We start from the raw sequence: 18,624 nt of genomic DNA on the forward strand, positions 1-18,624 counted from the left end.
GGATATGTTTATGAAGCCTGCTATGTGCACCCGTGAATGTGAGTGTGTGCGTGCACGTGTTAAAAAAGCTGCCAAGGGAAATGAGTAAAACTTCCAAACTAACAGAGGTGCGTTCAGAGCGAGAACACAGAGCCCCTTAACACCACCAGAAGGCAACACACTACCACCTTTATGCACTTTATATATATATATATATATATATATATATATATATATATATATATATATATATATATATTCAAGCAGCCCACATATGCCTGCACACACATTGCAGAATGCAAAACACATGTACATGCACACCCACTAACACACACGCTCAAAAACACACGCTTGCATCTACACCCATGAGACCATAAAACACACACGTACAAAGACAAGTGCCTCAACCTGAAAACCTGGTTTAGAGGACACACTTCAGCCCTCTGTTCACTAACCTTTCCTCCCCCAAAGACACACACACACACACACACACACACACACACACACACACACACACACACACACACACACACGAGAGGAAACCCCCCTGCTACCAGGCACACTGCTTTGGGATCACAGGACGTGATTGTACTACTGAGCTGCAAGCAATGAAGCTAAATTACGCAATTTTCAAAGAAATTAGACAAAAGCACGCCTGATGTCTGTGATTGTCTGTGATTATTTGTGTGTGTGTGTAGTTTTAAGAGAACTCTAAAAAACTAATGGCACAATTTTAGAATTTTTAAAAAAAAAAAGGGATTATCTGAGAGAATCAGACAGAAAGGTTTACGTTATGTACTTGGAGGATATATCCAGGATGTCAAACTGACTCCTTAGCAAAAACAGGTTAAAAAAGATAAAAAGATAAAAGCCTAAGTTACAGATCACTGTGTAAAAGTGAACCACGCATCCGTTTGTGCTAACGCTAGTTAATGATGTGTTGTACTCAGTGTAGAACTGTAAAAACATATCTACTTCAAACCTCTCTGTGTAACACATATCACTATTACACAACGTTTAACCATGACTAGCTCGAAATCAACAAAATCAGCCTGAAAATTAAGAAAATCTAAAACGATTGCATGAGAGGCTCCAGAGTAGAACCGTAAAGTTGTCAGACTGTGGTTGGAGCTGGCCAATACTACACTATGATTGGCCAGTCTGCGTTTGAGAGGCGGGACTTAGCGAAAGGTCAATTGTGCTAGTGCAAGAATGCAGCAATGGGCAAAACGTCAGTCACCAAAATCACTGGTGTGTCAGTGGGTACATTTTCAACACTTAAAATCATTGGTATTTTACTAATCGGTAAATCCAAACATAAATCTAAATCCATCTAGCTTCTTTCATAAGTAAGGACTTGCAAAAATGTCCACCCTTTACAAGGATTTTCTCATCTTGCTGTCCTTGTGGTACAACAGCATGCATGCATGCATGCACGCACACACACACACACACACGCACACACACACACACACACACTAATAATACACCCCCTCTTAACCTCTTCTCACATCTTAATAGTCACAAAGAGACACATTTATACAGCCCATATTGGGGCAGGCCTTGGCTGTAACTGCTGCCTCTGTGTTCATTCAGCAGAACACACTGTGGGCTCTGTGCGGCGCTCTATAAACAGCCTTGTGTGTGTGTGTGTGTGTGTGGCGCTCTATAAACAGCCTTGTGTGTGTGTGTGTGTGTGTGTGTGTGTGTGTGTGTGTGTGTGTGTGTGTGTGACAGTGGGAGGAGATGGCTGCATGGACCTTGCTGTGGTTTTAAGGCTTAATACCTGTATATTTATTAAAAAAGACACCAAGTCTTTGCCTCCAAACCATAAAGGTAAGTAAAATGTTAGCGTAGTGCTTGGAAGCGGAAAATACTGTTGACCTAGAGTCAATAAGTGTGTAGGGTTTGAAATCCTTCCTCTAAGGAATGTGGAATGATTTTATGAGGGTTTGGGAATAGTAACATTTGCACATCAAGTTCATGAATGCTTGTTGAAGGCTGACATGGTAGTAATAATGCAGCTTTACTTAGTCAATATTTTGCACTGTATTAAGTTACTTTAAGTTTAACAATATATTAATTTATTTGACATCTTATTCTTGGCAAGGCAGAAACTCTTCTGACACACTACTTAAACAAAGTAAAAACTCTCTACTTAGGGCCCTGTCACACAGTTCCGTATGGCAGAAATGTATGCTGGTGGATACGAAATATTGGCAATACGCTGGTGTATATTGATATAAATTAGTTGTAAATTGTGATTGGTCGAAGGACGCAGACGCCAGACATACGGCCCTGTCACACAGTTCCGTATGGCAGAAACTTATGAAAAGTAGCTCAAAATTTGTCAGAGTCCAAATACGTCCAACTTTTCCACAGTGGTGTTGTAGCTGACGTATACATAACAAATTATTATACGTATGTCAAACCTATTTATAGCGTATCACTTACTTATTTAAAACGTATCAGAGCGTCTGGCTAACGGAGCTGGAAAAGTGCCATTTCAATATATCAACAAAACCTTAATTTCACCATGACCAAAATGTATAGGGACACAAACACTACTTAGGACTTTGAAAGGTTGTCATTCACACAATGTAAACCCTAAACTGGAAAACAGTCTTTACCAGGGTGGAGACACAAATATCCTACTGTACAAACAAATGCATGTGTGTGTGTATTTGTTTGTTTGTGTGGTAGTTGGCAATATTAACATACATTTAAGAGTGACAGGAAGGGAAAGAGTGAGAGGAGGAATATTGTGTTGTGTTATGTACTAATAAACTGTGCATGTTCCCTTTAATATATTTTTTGCTGAAGAGTGAAAACCTTGTTACCTTCGTCTTGCATTTGTTAATAAGCCAAAGGGTTGTAGAGTTTGTTATGAATTTGTTATTGATTACATTTTCTAAACTTTCATACAATATATTTACAATTCAATAAATTGTTTCTTTGAGAATATTGTTGCGCTGTTTTCAGTCCTCTCTGGTTTTTATGTAAAGTGCCTTGAGATTGCTTTTAGCTTTGAAAGGCTTTATAAATACAATTTATTATTATTATTATTATTATTATTATTATTATTATTATTATTATGTGGAAATGTGTATATTTTTGTTACATCATATTTTCATCAGTGGGTTAGGGTTATCAGTATATGCTTTTCCTTTTATCACTTCTTTATTTTCCATCAAACGTGAAATTCGCCACTCTGGAGACTTTCACACGACAGCAGTGATATGTCTGCACATGGCCTAAGACTGCCTCTCTAGGTTCTTGCATTGCTGTGTTATTACCCTGTGTGTGTGTGTGTGTGTGTGTGTGTGTGTGTGTGTGTGTGTGTGTGTGTGTGTGTGTGTGTCTGGTTAAGGGCGGGACTCACTGTCTGCTGCCGTGCTGCCATTGGGCAGTGTGCCCAGATCAACAACCATGCCGTCCAGACAGACGTTGAGCTCGCCTCCCACTACAACCAAGCCTTTGTTCTCCGTCTGCAGCACCAGACTCAGCTGGACGTTCTCCACTAGAGGGGGGAGGAAGAACGAAAGAGAGAGGATGAGTGGTTTAGATGGTAGAGGACAAAGGTGGTGGGGAGAGGGAGACAGGTTAAGTTAGAGGGAGGGGAGAGAGTGAGGAGAGATGGAAATGAGGATATCGGACATTCTCTGTTATTGCTCTAAAATGAGGAAACAGTGTGAACTCACAGTGTATTATATTCCACAGTGATAACAGTGGAGGGCCACCCTGCTGAGACATTTGTAACAGAGGAGGTATTAGATTAGCAAAGACTAGCTAACAGAGCCGAGTAACACTTTACCTTTATGAATGTCGTGCTTTACTTCTTAGTGGTTTCAGAAGTAGGTTCTATGGCAGGAAGGGAAAATTGTCCCATTGGATACGGACTAAATTGTTCCATAGTACCAAGTACAGAAAAGTGCTGAGAGATGGCACTGATTGTCCAGATTTAATTTATTCTATGATGAGACGATGCCAGATTTAAATATTGTAACTGTATTATATTCAAGTAAAGTTTGGTCACTACTGGACATTGTTTAATATCTGTCCTACATTTCAACCTCATTAGTTATGAGCAGTAACAGAGAAAGTTCATTCTCAGTTTATAGACGGACTAGTTTAGACAATGTTTGAGATAACAAATAAAATATTTTGCACGTTGATTGACTTTCACTGTAAGACTAAAACTGCATTCAAATTCAGAGGCGGGATCCTGAAAACTGAAATAGACTAAACCTAAATCAGCCGACTCAAAGGCTTCTCTGAGCAGGGTTGAGACATGCAGCCTTCTCTTGTTCTTCCTGTGAATCCTTTGCTATCATTACCCCATAATACAGTTTGGGACAGTCACTTGTTTTGTGGAGCGAGTTCTGCTCCTTTTTAACATATAAAGTCAGGAATTACTGTTTCACATGACCGTCATGTTTACAAGCTATTTGCCTTCAGGTGCTCATCGTTTACTGGTAAATACATCAAACGTTTTATAAAAAAAAGCCAGGTAGAACAGTTAACATCAAGAATTGAGCGCCAGTGGCTCATAATGTGTTTACGGTAAGTACACTTATGTATTTGTCTGAATTTTGTGGACAACTTCATGGTGATAAACGTAGCAATATTTGGAGCAACCGAATGAACACAGACTGAAGTCTTATTTGGAGAGGAGCCGGTTCAGGTGGACTGCAGAGCTTCAGAAGAAAAGCCACATGAGGGACATTTCCAGTCTTGTCCTCTCTGTACTTTTCTAATTATATTTATGAAAATTTATATTTTTCCTGCATACATGCTGTACATATACTTGTCTCATGTTTTCGTACCAATTTGTAAATATACTGCTTATAAATTAGGTTATGCCATATGAAACACTGGAGAAATATCATCATAATATTTTCTCATTTGTTTTCTGTGTGTGTCCTTACTCTTGCCATGGTGTGTGCGCAGTGTGTCCAGCAGGTCTATGGTGGCGCTGCCCAGTAGCTCCTTCCTCAGGGTGTGGCAGCTCCATAGCTTCAGATCCAGACGACTCTGAGGTGTCACATTACTGCGAAGCACAAGGCAACATGAACATGCACATTATCAACTATGGCCTGTTACAGCACTAACACACATCCTCACAAGTACAACAATAATAATAATAATAATAATAATAATAATAATAATAATAATAATAATAATAATAATAATAATAATAATAATAATAATAAATTGTATTTATAAAGCGCCTTTCAAAGCTAAAAGCAATCTCAAGGCGCTAATAACAACAAATACTGCATATAAGTAGATACATCTGCTTTACCTCAGGAACTGTTTGAAATGAGCAGAGTTTCCACAAACTACGATTTTTACAGCAAAACCAGCTAAACTTCGAAAGTATAGCACTACTACCTCTCCCCTTTTCATCATTCATTCATCAGTACACTCGCAAACAACATGGGATGAATGCAATGGATTTTGATGTTTGTGAACAAATCAAATGTATTTATATAGCCCAATATCACAAATGACACATTTGTCTCAGTGTGCTTTACAGACTGTACAGCATACGACACCCTCTGTCCTTAGACCCTCGCAAACTTCCAAGAACAAGTTTACAAACAATAAAATACAGGATTGTGTAAATGTCAGTGTAACGAGTGTGTTCTGAAACGACAGCAGCTTCCCATGCAACTATTCAAATGAGCATCAAGTATTTCATACTCTGAAACACTCTGCCAAGAAACAAACACCCAGCCGTTTTTAACAATCATTTCTCTAACGGCTACACTGGCTGGAACTTTTAAATAATTAAACGCTAAAGGTGCCTCAGCAACAAAATTGAGTTTCCCTAACACAAGTGTTAGTTCCAGTCTCTCCCAACAGGTTCTATTGTCACATTACTATATGAGGAAGTTCTCATAGTAAGGCTCAGGACACTCTTCATGAATAATCAAATCATAATAGACCTGAAACATGTGGCCTGTATACAGTAAGCTGGTGGTTTAATAAAGACCATTCATCCTGGTGTGTGTGTGTGTGCGTGTGCGTGTGCGTGTGTTCTCACAGGGTGAGGTCTTCATTCCACTGCAGCTCAAGGTGTCCACTGCGTTTGCCTGTTTTTTTGGTTTCACTGGTCAGGCCGTCTGCAGTCACCTCTACAAAGGAGCTGAGTCTCGAGTGGCGGTTTGGCAGCTTGGGAGACTGGGGCTTCGCTGAAACCACTGAGCGCGCACACACAGAAACAGATTAGGGAATACCGTTAGAAAGGAATATATTAGATCTGTAAATTGTGTTCTTTTTGTAAAACTGGTTCATCTATTGGAAAAGACAAAAACATGAGTGAGAGTTGCACATGGAAGAGAGTAGAAGTGAATTGATTAGGATACACTGTGACTGTGGGCACAGTCCAACCACAATAAGGAAATGCATTTCTATTTCGTGTGTGTGTGTGTGTGTGTGTGTGTGTGTGACAGGTCAGAGGTTTAGCTTCCATATCAGCAACACTTAAACCACCATTTTTCTTTTTAAATAACAACTCACTGTCCATGTTCAATTTCAGTATCTAACAGAGGAAACACAAACCAGCTAATCCAGAGCACAGCAGCCAGCATCCTCACAGTTACACACAAAGACTAGCATAGTACTCCAGTACTTCAATTTCTTAATTGGCTCACAATAAAAGTACATATTAATTTTTTTATATACAGAATTTCTTTGAAGCACTTCAGACCTGTTCACTGACTACTGACTGCAGATGCATTTTTTTTTAAATGTAAATCACACTAAGTTTACTTGTAATGTAATGAGCTATGTAAATACAATTATATTGTTTGTCTAACAGTTCCAGTTTTGCCAATTCATTTATATATACACCTTTTGAAGGGAAGTAATCTGTTCCTTTGTTATCCATTTTTACAGAACATTTTATACAGTTTTAATTATTTTCTATATATTTCTCACCATTCCATTTTCAGACCATTATAGGAGAGTCAAAAAAAATTGAAATCTGCAAAGCTGGAAAACTTGTTGTTAGTAATAATGTTATTTTGCTGGTGTGTGCCAATCATCTACCTCTGATGTAATCTCAGTTTCAGTGCTCAAGTAGTTACTGTGTCAGGTGCAGGGCAGCTACGTGACACAACGTACTGTCACAGCCCCATATACCAGGAGTAAAGTGAAAGCTAAAATCTCTCTAGGATCAAGGGTTGACATTTTTTCATTTGACCACTGTGTTGTTAGTAAGGCATGCAAACAGACAAATATAAACATCGCCATCTAGTGGAAGAAAGAAAAAACATCTGGGGTACTACTTTCATTTATTCTCATGAGACTTGGGTCGAGGGAAAAAAATAAATGGTAACGATGAGGCCTCAATGTTAAAAAACACATTCAAAGTGGAACGTTTCATGACTTTTCAATACCTACATCAAAGTGCTTCTGCAGCCTAAAAAGTACTATTGCTTTATGCAGTTTTTTAAGCTGGTATTTGGTGTCATCACCAGTTGAACCTCACAACCTAATGAAATAAGTTGTACAACTTCTGTGTTATACTCATGAAAAATAAAACTTCCTGGCTTCTTTCAGAGAACTGATAAAAACTCTCCTACCCCTCCTGAATACACCCCTCTACATTTTGTGATATTTCACTAAATCGCAGCACTATTGGAAGCTCTGTAACTCTGGTAAAGCCTACAGTTGGGCTTAGACAGGTTTAGTGAATTCTTATAGGCCTGCAGAGAATCTTGTTACAGCATGTGTCAGTCATATGAGAGGCGATTTGTTCGTCCTGAATCACTCCTGGATTGCAAACTGAGAACACACAGCCTGGTAGTGTTTTCAGGGTAAGTCTGATCAGGACGGGTGGTTGGATGAATAAATGATGACCGAGAGAAAGACTTCCGTCTGTACTCCCCTGGCCTCCTGTCATTTTGCAAAAATTACAATGTTTTTACATAGATTTGAACATAATTTCTAGATATTCTGAGAACATTGTAACTAACAAAGTAACTGCTGAGAGTATTGGTTACCTACTAACCAAGCGGCAACCTCCAGTGCTGAAAAATGAAGCCAACGCAGAAGTGCCAAAAACTGCATGAATGGCATTTGAGGTTGGCTTCAAAAGCAAGTCAAGAAACCCCCCATGTTAAAATGCCCAACTTCACAGCAAAAACAAACATGTTTACAGCCTGGTTTTGGTCTCTATATCTAATTCCCTTGTTCATGACAAATGTGTGTACTCCACAGATGATCCACCTCTTGATCCATTTTCGGATTAGCTGCGAGTTAGGCGGAGTCAGTACTGCCAAGATGGCGAGGGTCGAAGTCGCCCGCATAGAGCTTCATAACAGCTCTTAAGAAACTTCTGGGTGATGTCAGGGAGACTACGTCCATGTTTTGTACAGTCTAGGCTACTAACATGCACTGGGGGATGTCTCATTAAACCGTTGTGGGGCAGTGCATGAAGGACAGCCTCAGGAAACCAATACCAAGAATGCCTGTTTCATGATAAATCACAACTAAAATGTATTTAGAATTAGTCAGAATGTAAAATGTTATGCGTTGTAATTGCTGCCAATATTTTCTTAAAAGAAGCTCAAATCAAAAGATTTCTGCTATAAATGTGTGCAGGAGCCTCTCAACGGTCTGAAATTACTCCCCTGGGTGGGCAGAGAAAAGGCAGTCAGCCAAGGAATGTCACCTGGATTCCACTCAGTGTCCCCTCATTTGTCATGACTCTGCTGCACAGCACAGGCACAACTTACAACAGTTTTCTCAAGTATCTTGGAGAGAAATGGTAGGTTAGAGATTGGGCGGAAATTATTCAAATTATTGGGGTCCGCACCAGGTTTTTTTGAGAATAGGTCAAATGACTGTGTGAAAACACTGTGAAAAGGCTCGCTTGTAGTCATGAAGCTGCAGAAAGTCATCACGTTAATCTGCAGCTACGATGGGCTGTCCGTTCCACAACTTTACCGTTTAAGTTTACTCTCACCGCTCTCATAGTGTCAGCATGCAGCCATTTTCAGCAAATAAGCTCTATTAATAATAATACATTTTATTTTATAGACGCCTTTCATGGCACTCAAGGGCACTGTACAGAACATAAGGTTAAAAACAAGGAACAAACAAGCAACAAAACAAAGTCAGACAGTCATTCACAAACAAAACAAAACAAAAACTGAGAACAGAGAAAAATAAAACTTAAAAACAACAATCAGTTAACAAATGAGTAATTATTAAGAATAGGCTAATTTAAAAAGATGAGTTTTTAAACCAGACTTGAATGCGGGGAGGGAGTGGATGTTGCGGATGTTTAGTGGGAGAGAGTTCCAGAGACGGGGGGCAGAGTGGCTGAAGACTCTGGGCCCCATGGTGAACAGGCGGGCAGAGGAAATAGTGAGTTGGGAGGCAGAGGAAGAACGGAGAGAGCGAGAGGGAGTGTAGGTGTGAAGGAGTTCAGAGAGGTATAAAGGTGCAAGATTTTGAAGGGCCTTGAAGGTGAGGAGCAGAATTTTAAAATCAATACGGTATTTAACTGGGAGCCAATGGAGTTGTTGGAGAACCGGAGTGATATGGTCTATGGAAGGAGTTCTGGTGATGATACGGGCAGCTGAATTTTGGACGAGTTGGAGTTTACGTAGAGATTTGTGAGGAAGGCCAGAGAGGATGGAGTTGCAATAATCTATACGGGATGTAACAAGAGCGTGGATGAGAATGGCGGTGGTGTTGGGTGTGAGTGACGGGCGGAGACGATTAATGTTGCGGAGGTGGAAGTAGGCAGACCGAGTGATGTTTATGTGAGCTTCAAAAGATAGGGTGCTGTCGAAAATGACAGCCAGGCTCTTTACTTGGGGGGAGGGGGGGGGACTGTGGAGTTATCAATGGTAAGGGAGAATTTATCAGTTTTGACCAGAGTGTACTTGGAGCCAACTAGAAGAACCTCGGTTTTATCACTGTTAAGTTTGAGAAAGTTGGATGAGAACCAGGATTTGATTTCCAGTAGGCAGTCAGAAAGGGAAGTGGGGGGGGGGGAGAGCGGATGTGGGCTTGGTGGAAAGATAGAGCTGGGTGTCATCCGCGTAACAGTGGAATTGGATACCGTATTTCCTGAAGATATGGCCGAGAGGTAGGAGGTAGATGATAAATAGGAGGGGGCCCAAGACAAAGCTCTGAGGAACACCAGTGAGGACAGGACGGGACTGTGATTTGAAGTGTTTGCGTTGAACAAAGTGGGTACGGCCGGAGAGGTAAGATCTGAACCAGGTGAGGGGTGTGCCAGTGATACCAATGGAAGCTAATCTGTCAAGAAGGATGTGATGTGAGATGGTGTTGAAGGCTGCAGTCAAATCAAGAAGGCTGAGTATGGATAGGAGCCCAGAGTCAGCAGCCACCAGGAGATCGTTTGTGATTTTGACCATGGCCGTCTCTGTACTGTGTGAGGAGCGGAAACCAGACTGAAATAGTTCATAAAGATTATTGTTGTTGAGATGAGTGTGGACCTGGGCTGCAACGGTTTTCTCAAGTATCTTGGAGAGAAATGGTAGGTTAGAGATTGGGCAGAAATTATTCAAATTATTGGGGTCCGCACCAGGTTTTTTGAGAATAGGGGTTATTGCACCCGTTTTGAGGGATGAGGGGATGAGACCAGAGGTAAGGGAGGAATGAATTATGTTGGTAATTAGAGGGGAGAGGGAAGGTAGACATGCTTTAACTAGGTGGGTAGGAAGGGGGTCAAGCTGACAGGTGGATGATTTGGATTTACAGATGAGATTAGATATGTCAGTGACAGTGGGAAGTTCGAAGCTCGATAGTGGAGAAGAGAGGGGAGCATATAGAGTTGAGTGAAGCGATGGAGGCCAGTTGCTGGTGAATATTTATGATTTTGGCATTAAAAAAGGTCATGAAGGTGTTACATTGAGCAGTTGAATACAGGTGGGGTGCAAGAGAGTCCGGTGGTTTCAGAATGCTGTTGACTGTAGAGAATAGTGTTCTAGTGTTACCTTCACCTGACCTAATTAAGTTGGCATAGTATAATGATTTAGCAGAGGAAAGAGCATCCTTATATTGAAGTATGTGGGTGTTATACATGTCCTTATGAACTACAAGGCCAGTTTTAGCAGACAGGCGTTCAAGACGACGACCTTTAGCTTTGAGCTGGCGCAGCTCAGGTGTAAACCAGGGGGCAGAGCGGGTGAAAGAGACAGACCGGGTTTTCAGAGGTGCATGTATGTTTAAAAGGTTATGGAGTCCATCGTTGTAATGGGAGACTAGCTCATCGGTGGTGAATAGGCAGTCTTTGCTAGGTAGGTTATTTATTCCATTTGAAAGTGCTGATGTATTGATATTCTTGATATTACGGAATGAGATGGATCGTGACACATTAGCTTTGGGTATTGCTAAGTTGACATTGAAGGTCAAAAACTTATGGTCAGAGATAGGCAAGTCAAATGCAGAACAGTTCAGAGGAGTTACACCAGAGCAGCAGATCAGGTCATGTATATGACCTTTGGAGTGTGTGGGAAAGTCAATATATTGCTGTAATCCGAAACTGGCTAGGCATGATGTAAAGTCCTTTGTGAGATTATTGTTGATATTGTCCGTGAATATTAAAATCACCCATTACTATAAGGTTAGGGGAGAGAGAAGATAGGTAAGTAAAAAAAACAGAGAGTTCATTTATAAAGTCCTTATTGGGCTTGGGTGGACGATAAACAGTGGCCAGAATTGTCGGAATTGGACATCGTGAGACTACCTCCTCTGCCAGAGAGACGGGATTTGCTGGTGTAAACAAATCCAGGGGGGGTAGATTGATTAAATTGTGAAAAGTCATTAGGTTGTTGCCATGTCTCAGTTAGACATAGTAAATCTAATTTACGATCATCCAGTATATCATGAAGTAGAGGGCCTTTGTTGTTGAGCGAGCGGATGTTGAATAGCCCGACAAGATTGTTTATGACGGGTTTGACGCTAGTGTCAGCACTGGCTGACCTGGCCAGTTTAGCCAGCGAGCTGTGGACCTCCTTGCAGGACGAGGATTGGAAGACCAGAATGATCGTATCGGCTTTGTGGCGTCGAAGTTGAAGCTCCTACGGGATCCACGGTGGATGTATTTCCTACGAGCATGGTGGGCGATATCCAGGTGATGCAATGCCGGTGGGGGCTCTGAAAGGTGGAATCGTAGTTGGAAAAGTTTGGCTGCAGAGTATTGAAGTAGCGGTGTTACAGGATGGACGATGAACGCAATTCATGCAAGGACACTCCATAACAGCAGCCTGTTGATCCACATCGTTACCTCGGCGGTGGAGGGAAATGATAGCGAGGTGTCAGACAGGTAGGAAGCCGGTAAAACGGTAGTCCAAAATACACACGATGGTAAATTAAAACATGCAATCGAGTCACTGATATTTTCGGGAGGATAGGCTACTGTTAAAATGGCTGAGAGAACATTAGCGATACTGACAGAGAAACAACAATATTAGAGTAGAGATCCGTACTTCCAGAGAGCATTTGTTCCAGAGAGCAGCGGCAGCAATTCACCAAATTAAATTGGAGTGCACGTTTGTATTGCATGGACTTAGCCAAAGTGCAAAACTGTAATGTATTAAGGTAATACATGTGTCTTATTTAAAATATGCATTAATACATAACTTTGTCCACTTTGGAGGAGGGGAAACAAGCTGTCAATGCAACACTGACATCCGTATTATCACCTTTTAAGTTGATATGGCGAACATGTTAGCAAAGAGATTTACAAATCCACGGGATATGGAACAATATCAGCATTCAAACTATGTTTTGGTCTCCTGACATTAACTCTTTATTGGCTTAATGCTCCTCTACGTTTACTAGCTAGTCACTAATATTGTCTGCTGATTGTTACTGGGCAGGTTCAGTAACAAACAGCTCAGTGCTTTTTTACTGCTGTGTTTGAATACAAAGCGTTGTATTAGTTTTACCATTGACTACAGATGTTTAAACATAACATTTATGTTAAAATGGAAAACTAAAATGAGTGCAAAGGGAAATACAAAGTCACAGAATATTTTTATCAGTATACATAGTGTTAGCATGAGGCGCGAGAGGCGATAATCACTAGACCAGCATTGGTGATTTTTCATCACCATTATCATCTACAAACCTAAAATTGACTTGAGTTGATGAAAATCTATCAGAAATTCAAAGTGAATTTTGCATGAATCCAATGTCCTTCCTTTGTACAGGCGACAGCTGTGATGGAGGCGTACAGCGGCTAGACAGAGAGGTGTTAGACCACATAATTATTTGAAAGGTTGATTTATTACAAACAAAACTTGAAGTGATGAAAATGAAAGCCTGGATGTTACGTTTTGACAGTGCACAGGCAGGTCAGTTCTGAGAGGTGACTTGTTAAGGAAACAATAAATTATTTTGACAACAGTCCAACAAAAAGCTCTGATCTAAGCAGTTAATCAAACTTAATTATCAAGGCTTCCAGTGTAACTGGATTACACTAGGACAAAACTTGTTTTAAACATTAATAAGTGGTGTTTACAACACAGCGATTGCAAAAAGTCACACAACAATAATCGACATACACAAATAAATATTTATCTGACAATCTGATTTGTCCTAATAGTTTTTCCATTTAATTTATGCTTTGAAACTGCAGCACATCCTGTCCAAACAGCAGATAGCTTTGTAAACAATGGGAGAGCCGAGAACAGTTACAAAGTCTTCTGACCATCAATAATTAGTAATTAGTCAGTAATAAAACTGACAGGGGGAATATAGTCTGTGGGTTGACCCATTATTTTCAAATAGTAAGTAGCTAAAATTGAGAAAAAAGTTTGATAAGTTGTTGCGCCGCAGAGAGGACATTATTTTATGATGGATGGACAGGACAGTTGACATCATGCCTAATGTGCAGAGTCTTCATGTCTGAAGATATGAATGAAAAAGCCTTATAGAATATATTTTTTACGCAATTTGGAAAGAATTTATGAGATAAAATACACACGCGTGTTCTGTGTAACACTGCAGTATGGGACATTCTCCTATTTTGTCTTCAATTTAGAAGGACATGCCATGCCATTATTTGTATATGTATGTCCCAGTTACTCTTTGAGATGACACAAAAAAAGATCATTACCTTTCAAGATCAACTGAGACTTTCCAGTGGTCTGGGTACCGCCAGGTCTGCTCATGCTGGCAGCTGCCATGACCTCACAGCTCTGAAACATAACCACACATACAAAATATTACAACATATTGTCACTTAATTGCAACATTAGAACAACCCCTTAAACATAAAACGTATATGACAGATATGTTTAGCAACCAAATATTTAAATAAAGCAGAATTGTATTCCCCAATTAGAGTGCCATCAGACCCTATCAACATCACCTTGAGCAAAGTCAGAGATGGAGCCTGGTTGAATGCAAAGAGGACTGCATGCAAGGACAATACGCAGCAAAACTAAACTCTAGTCTGGAGTTATCGCTAATGTTCGTATTTACTTTGTATATTAAGAAAATACACTAACCCTAAAACGGATTTGTGGCGGGGATCTCATCATGAAGCATATCAGTGTAACGTTACTTGCCCCCCCACCAAGGTGACTACTGTACTGTACTGAGACTCAACAAAAAACAGTGATGGATGGTCAGCTGTGACCTGACCATAATAAAACAAACTATTACCTGATGTATTATCAACTAAATGCCACCTGAGGTCTGTCTCCGGGCTGCAGACAATCAGATCAGAGGAATCACAACAAAAGCGCACAGCATCTTCCGTCAACCTTGTGAAAAAAGCTTACCAGCTACGCAGAGTTAGCTAAATCCCATAAACAGTAGATTCTGGCTAAATTTTAAAAAGACTAATAACGATTTATGTGTCCCTAATACACATATATCATTGTCCCCGTATTTAAATACCCTTGGCTGCTGCGGACAAAACACAAACACGGAAGATGATCAAGGCATTTCTACGCATCACTGTCAAGCGAGGCTAAGAAAATATTTACTTCCGGTCATGTTTTCCAAACTACAACTCAACTGGCAAACAATGTTGTGTTGTAACATGTTATAACTAATAAAATGCGCACAAGAAACCACACACTACACTCTGAAGCGAATCTTTACTGAAATAAAATGGCATTACGTAGCTCTCCACAATGTTGTTAACCACACAATACATGTTTTCCCACCACTGTGGCATTTGTTTTGAAGGGGAAGTCGCGACATGTCCGGTCAGATGTGCCCGATTCTGGCTAACTTCACCCAGAATAAGCTAACGGTTAGCGAGCAAGCTTCGTAGGGGGATTTTATAAAAGGACATGGCAATAAAACCTGTAAAAATCACCTGACAACAAGTTAAACCGCATTGGTAGATACGTGGTTCATGTCAGACAATGCTATATCCACCGAAACACTCACATATTAGGCTTAAATGTAATCTTTCCCGTACCTTTCTCGGCTGTGCTCTGCTTCTGTCGCTAGTGAACTTTCATTTCCGCCTCAGTGACAATATCACGTGACCGAGGGTATGTCTTTTTCATTACACAAAGGATTGTGGGTCATAAATAATTGTAAACATCGTCACTTATTATCACTTTATATATTTCCAATTACAGTTAGTACAGGCTTTACTTCACATGCAGATAGATATAATATACAGCAAAATAAATTACAGTATTATAAAGCAAATAATAAAGCAAGGAATGAAAACATTAAATAAATAGGTATCAAAACAGGAATGAAACATATTATTCCAAAAAATATCAAGACAATACAGTAAATCTATAGGCTATAAGTGAGCTCCAAAGTTCAATCCAAATATAAACAAATCCAATTATAAACTCAACCCAAATGTCAGCTGAATGTCTATCAGAATTAGAGCTCTGTTGTGGTCTCCATCTTCTGAGGAAATATCTTTCTCTAAATTTGTGTCATGTTTCGTGTTTTTGGCCTCCTGGCGAATGTAAGTCCAATATTCACTCTTTTACCAACTCCTGGGGGGAATATTTGGCTCTTCAGCTGCTAAATACTCAACTATGTTGACTGATTTAAAAAGCATATTGTACCAAATTAAAAACACAATAAAAACATGCCAATTTTTTGTGAGCGTAGGTGTCGTAATAAATTACTTCAGGTTCACGTTGTTCATGTAAAGTGTGAGAAGCTGTGGCCTCTGACAGCAGAGTTGGAAGTACTCAGATATTTTACTTAAGTAAAAGTAGTAATACTACAGTGTAGAAATATTCTGTTACAAGTAAAGTCCTGCATTTAAAATGATACTTAAGTAAAAGTACAAAAGTATTAGCATTAAAATATACTTAAAGTACCAAAGTTAAATTACTCATTATGCACAACAGCTTTATCAGAATAATATATATTATATTATTGGATTATCATTGTCATTGCATTAATGTGTTTATCACTTTAATTTTGCAGCTGGTAAAAGAGGAGCTTGATTTTCTTGATAATATTTTGTATTTTCAATCTTAATCTGAATCTTTAAAGTTATTAATATTATGAAATAAATGTAGTAGAGTAAAAGGTACAATATTTGCCTCTGAGATGTAGACTAGAAGTATAAAGTAGCGTGAAAAGGAAATACAAATGCAAAATTGTACAGTACTTGAGTAAATGTACTTAGTTACTGTCTGACAGACACTGTCCCCAGCCAAGTGACACCCAGATGCCTGATGACCTGACCTGGTGCCCTTTGATGCTGCAATGCATTGAATGTTTAAATGTCACATGTGACGACCATAGACATATGACAGAGAGATGCTACCTCCACCTCTGCCCCCTCCCCCATCCTGAAACACCTCCTCATGTCACCCTAACAGAGCCATGAGTCCTGTAAGGAGGAAACAATGAAGAATGAAGTCCACCTACAGCCAAGAAGAACTGGCATTGTCCTGCTTTGCATTAAATTACATTTGTTTGGCATGTGTCCAAATCCTCTACATGTTTTTGAGGAAAAGAGACTGAATTACAACTACAGACCTGTCTCTCTTCTTCCATTTCTTTCTAAAATACTTCAGCGTATGCTCTTTAATCAACTCTCATCTTACCTTCACCAGAACAACCTTCTTGATCCACTCCAATCTGGTTTCAAGGCTCCACTCAACTGAGAGTGCCTTCCTCTCTGTCACTGAGGAACTTCACGCTGCTAGAGCAGCCTCCCTCCGCTAATGTACCTGCAAGATTCTTGCTGTTCGGAGTTGTATCCTCATGATTGTTTGCACTAAGTCGATAAATCACTTTGGATAAAAGCATCAGTTAAATAAAAGTACATTACATTACTAATAAAAGCAATGAATTAAGTGTTAGCATAGACTAGTTCATCTACCACTATGGGCCACAATTTCAGAGATAACTACTCGCAATGGATATCTAATGTTAAATGGAAGAAACATGTACGGGTTATGATATGGTGATTTCGTCTAATACAACACCTAGATTTCTGAGATTGGGCTGTACAGCAGAAGAAAGGGAAGCAATATAATGAGCAATTTTGGAAGCTGTGCTGTCAAGCAATGTCAAAGACCTGTCTTATCTATGTTTAGCTGCAAAACGTTGTGCCATCCAGTCCTTAATGGCAGTCAGACTATTGTGCAAAACAGTCAGTTTGTCAGTGTCATCAGGCTTAAAAGAGATATACAGCTGGACATCATCAGCGTAACAATGATATGAGATACCTTTAAATTTGCTAATAATATGATCTAAGGGAAGCATATACAAAGCAAATAATATAGGACTCAATACAAAACGCTGAAGGCTTACCACAGGGAAGAGCAGCAGTTTCAGCAGCAGACTTGTATTGACCAAGCAACACAGAAAAACTTCTATCAGAGAGAAAGCAGGAGATCCATTCCAGGGAGCCCCCAGAGACACCAACCCACTGCGTTTCAGTCATGAAGCCGTGATCTACAGTATGCTTCTGACAGAAACCAGACTGGAATTTGTCAAAAAATGTTGTGTGCAGTCAAGACAGCAGTGAGCTGTTTGGCAACATCTTTCTCTAAACTTTTTAAGATAAAAGGCAGCTTATATATATGTAGTGTACAGGAGGGCACTGATTCTGATGGGGCAGTGTCTTCTGAACTTCTCACTGGGATTAAGTAGTTTGACTGCGCTGGTTGGTGGCAAAAACCCTCCTTATCATGTGGACAGCTCTGACCAACTTCACATATTTTTGCATGTATTTTATTTGATACTGTCTGGACTATCCAATTATTACGTTAGGTTAGGACATAAATTAGTTCACTAAGGACCAGTATTGCTTACGTTTTGTCAAGATGAGAATATAGCTTCCAGCAACTAGCAGCTTTTGGTTTAGGAAGGGCCACACAGAACTACTCGGAGCATAGTTGCCACCAAAACATAAATTGCACTAAGGTGAATCCCTAACATTTCATCTACTGCCATCATCATGTGAAAACTTCAATTAGTCCAATACTTTGGTTATTAGCTAATACCTGCAAAATGAATGACTGTACTTTGTGTTGAGTGCTAATAAGCACATGTAATAAGCAGCATACTGCAATAAGATGGTGAACATGGTAAACCTTTTGCCTTCTGAACATGTACTGACGTTCGTGTTTAACCTCACCGCAGAGCATGACTGTAGAACCTTAATCTTGTTTAAATGTAATATAAAACATTTAT

General features: G+C 39.8%; 1 protein-coding gene across 5 annotated transcripts in view; it reads right to left on the minus strand.

The window, feature by feature from the left end:
- Positions 1-15,487, minus strand: part of wwp2 (WW domain containing E3 ubiquitin protein ligase 2) — a 56,494-nt gene extending 41,007 nt beyond the window's left edge. For 3 of the 5 annotated variants that reach the window (XM_029433604.1, XM_029433601.1, XM_029433605.1), the window contains exons 1-5: positions 15,413-15,487; positions 14,093-14,174; positions 6,029-6,185; positions 4,908-5,029; positions 3,362-3,499 (exon numbers count right to left, since the gene is read on the minus strand). In XM_029433604.1, coding sequence (XP_029289464.1) covers positions 3,362-3,499; positions 4,908-5,029; positions 6,029-6,185; positions 14,093-14,162 — 487 coding nt within the window. In that variant the 5' untranslated portion in view covers positions 14,163-14,174; positions 15,413-15,487. Of the gene's footprint in view, positions 1-3,361; positions 3,500-4,907; positions 5,030-6,028; positions 6,186-14,092; positions 14,184-14,643; positions 14,873-15,412 lie in introns of those variants that run through there. The other 2 variants (XM_029433603.1, XM_029433600.1) reach the window with 2 other exon arrangements.
- Between the last annotated feature and the right edge of the window lie 3,137 nt (positions 15,488-18,624).

This window comes from Cottoperca gobio, chromosome 6, assembly GCF_900634415.1.
Source record: "Cottoperca gobio chromosome 6, fCotGob3.1, whole genome shotgun sequence".
NCBI classification, from domain to species: Eukaryota; Metazoa; Chordata; class Actinopteri; order Perciformes; family Bovichtidae; genus Cottoperca; species Cottoperca gobio.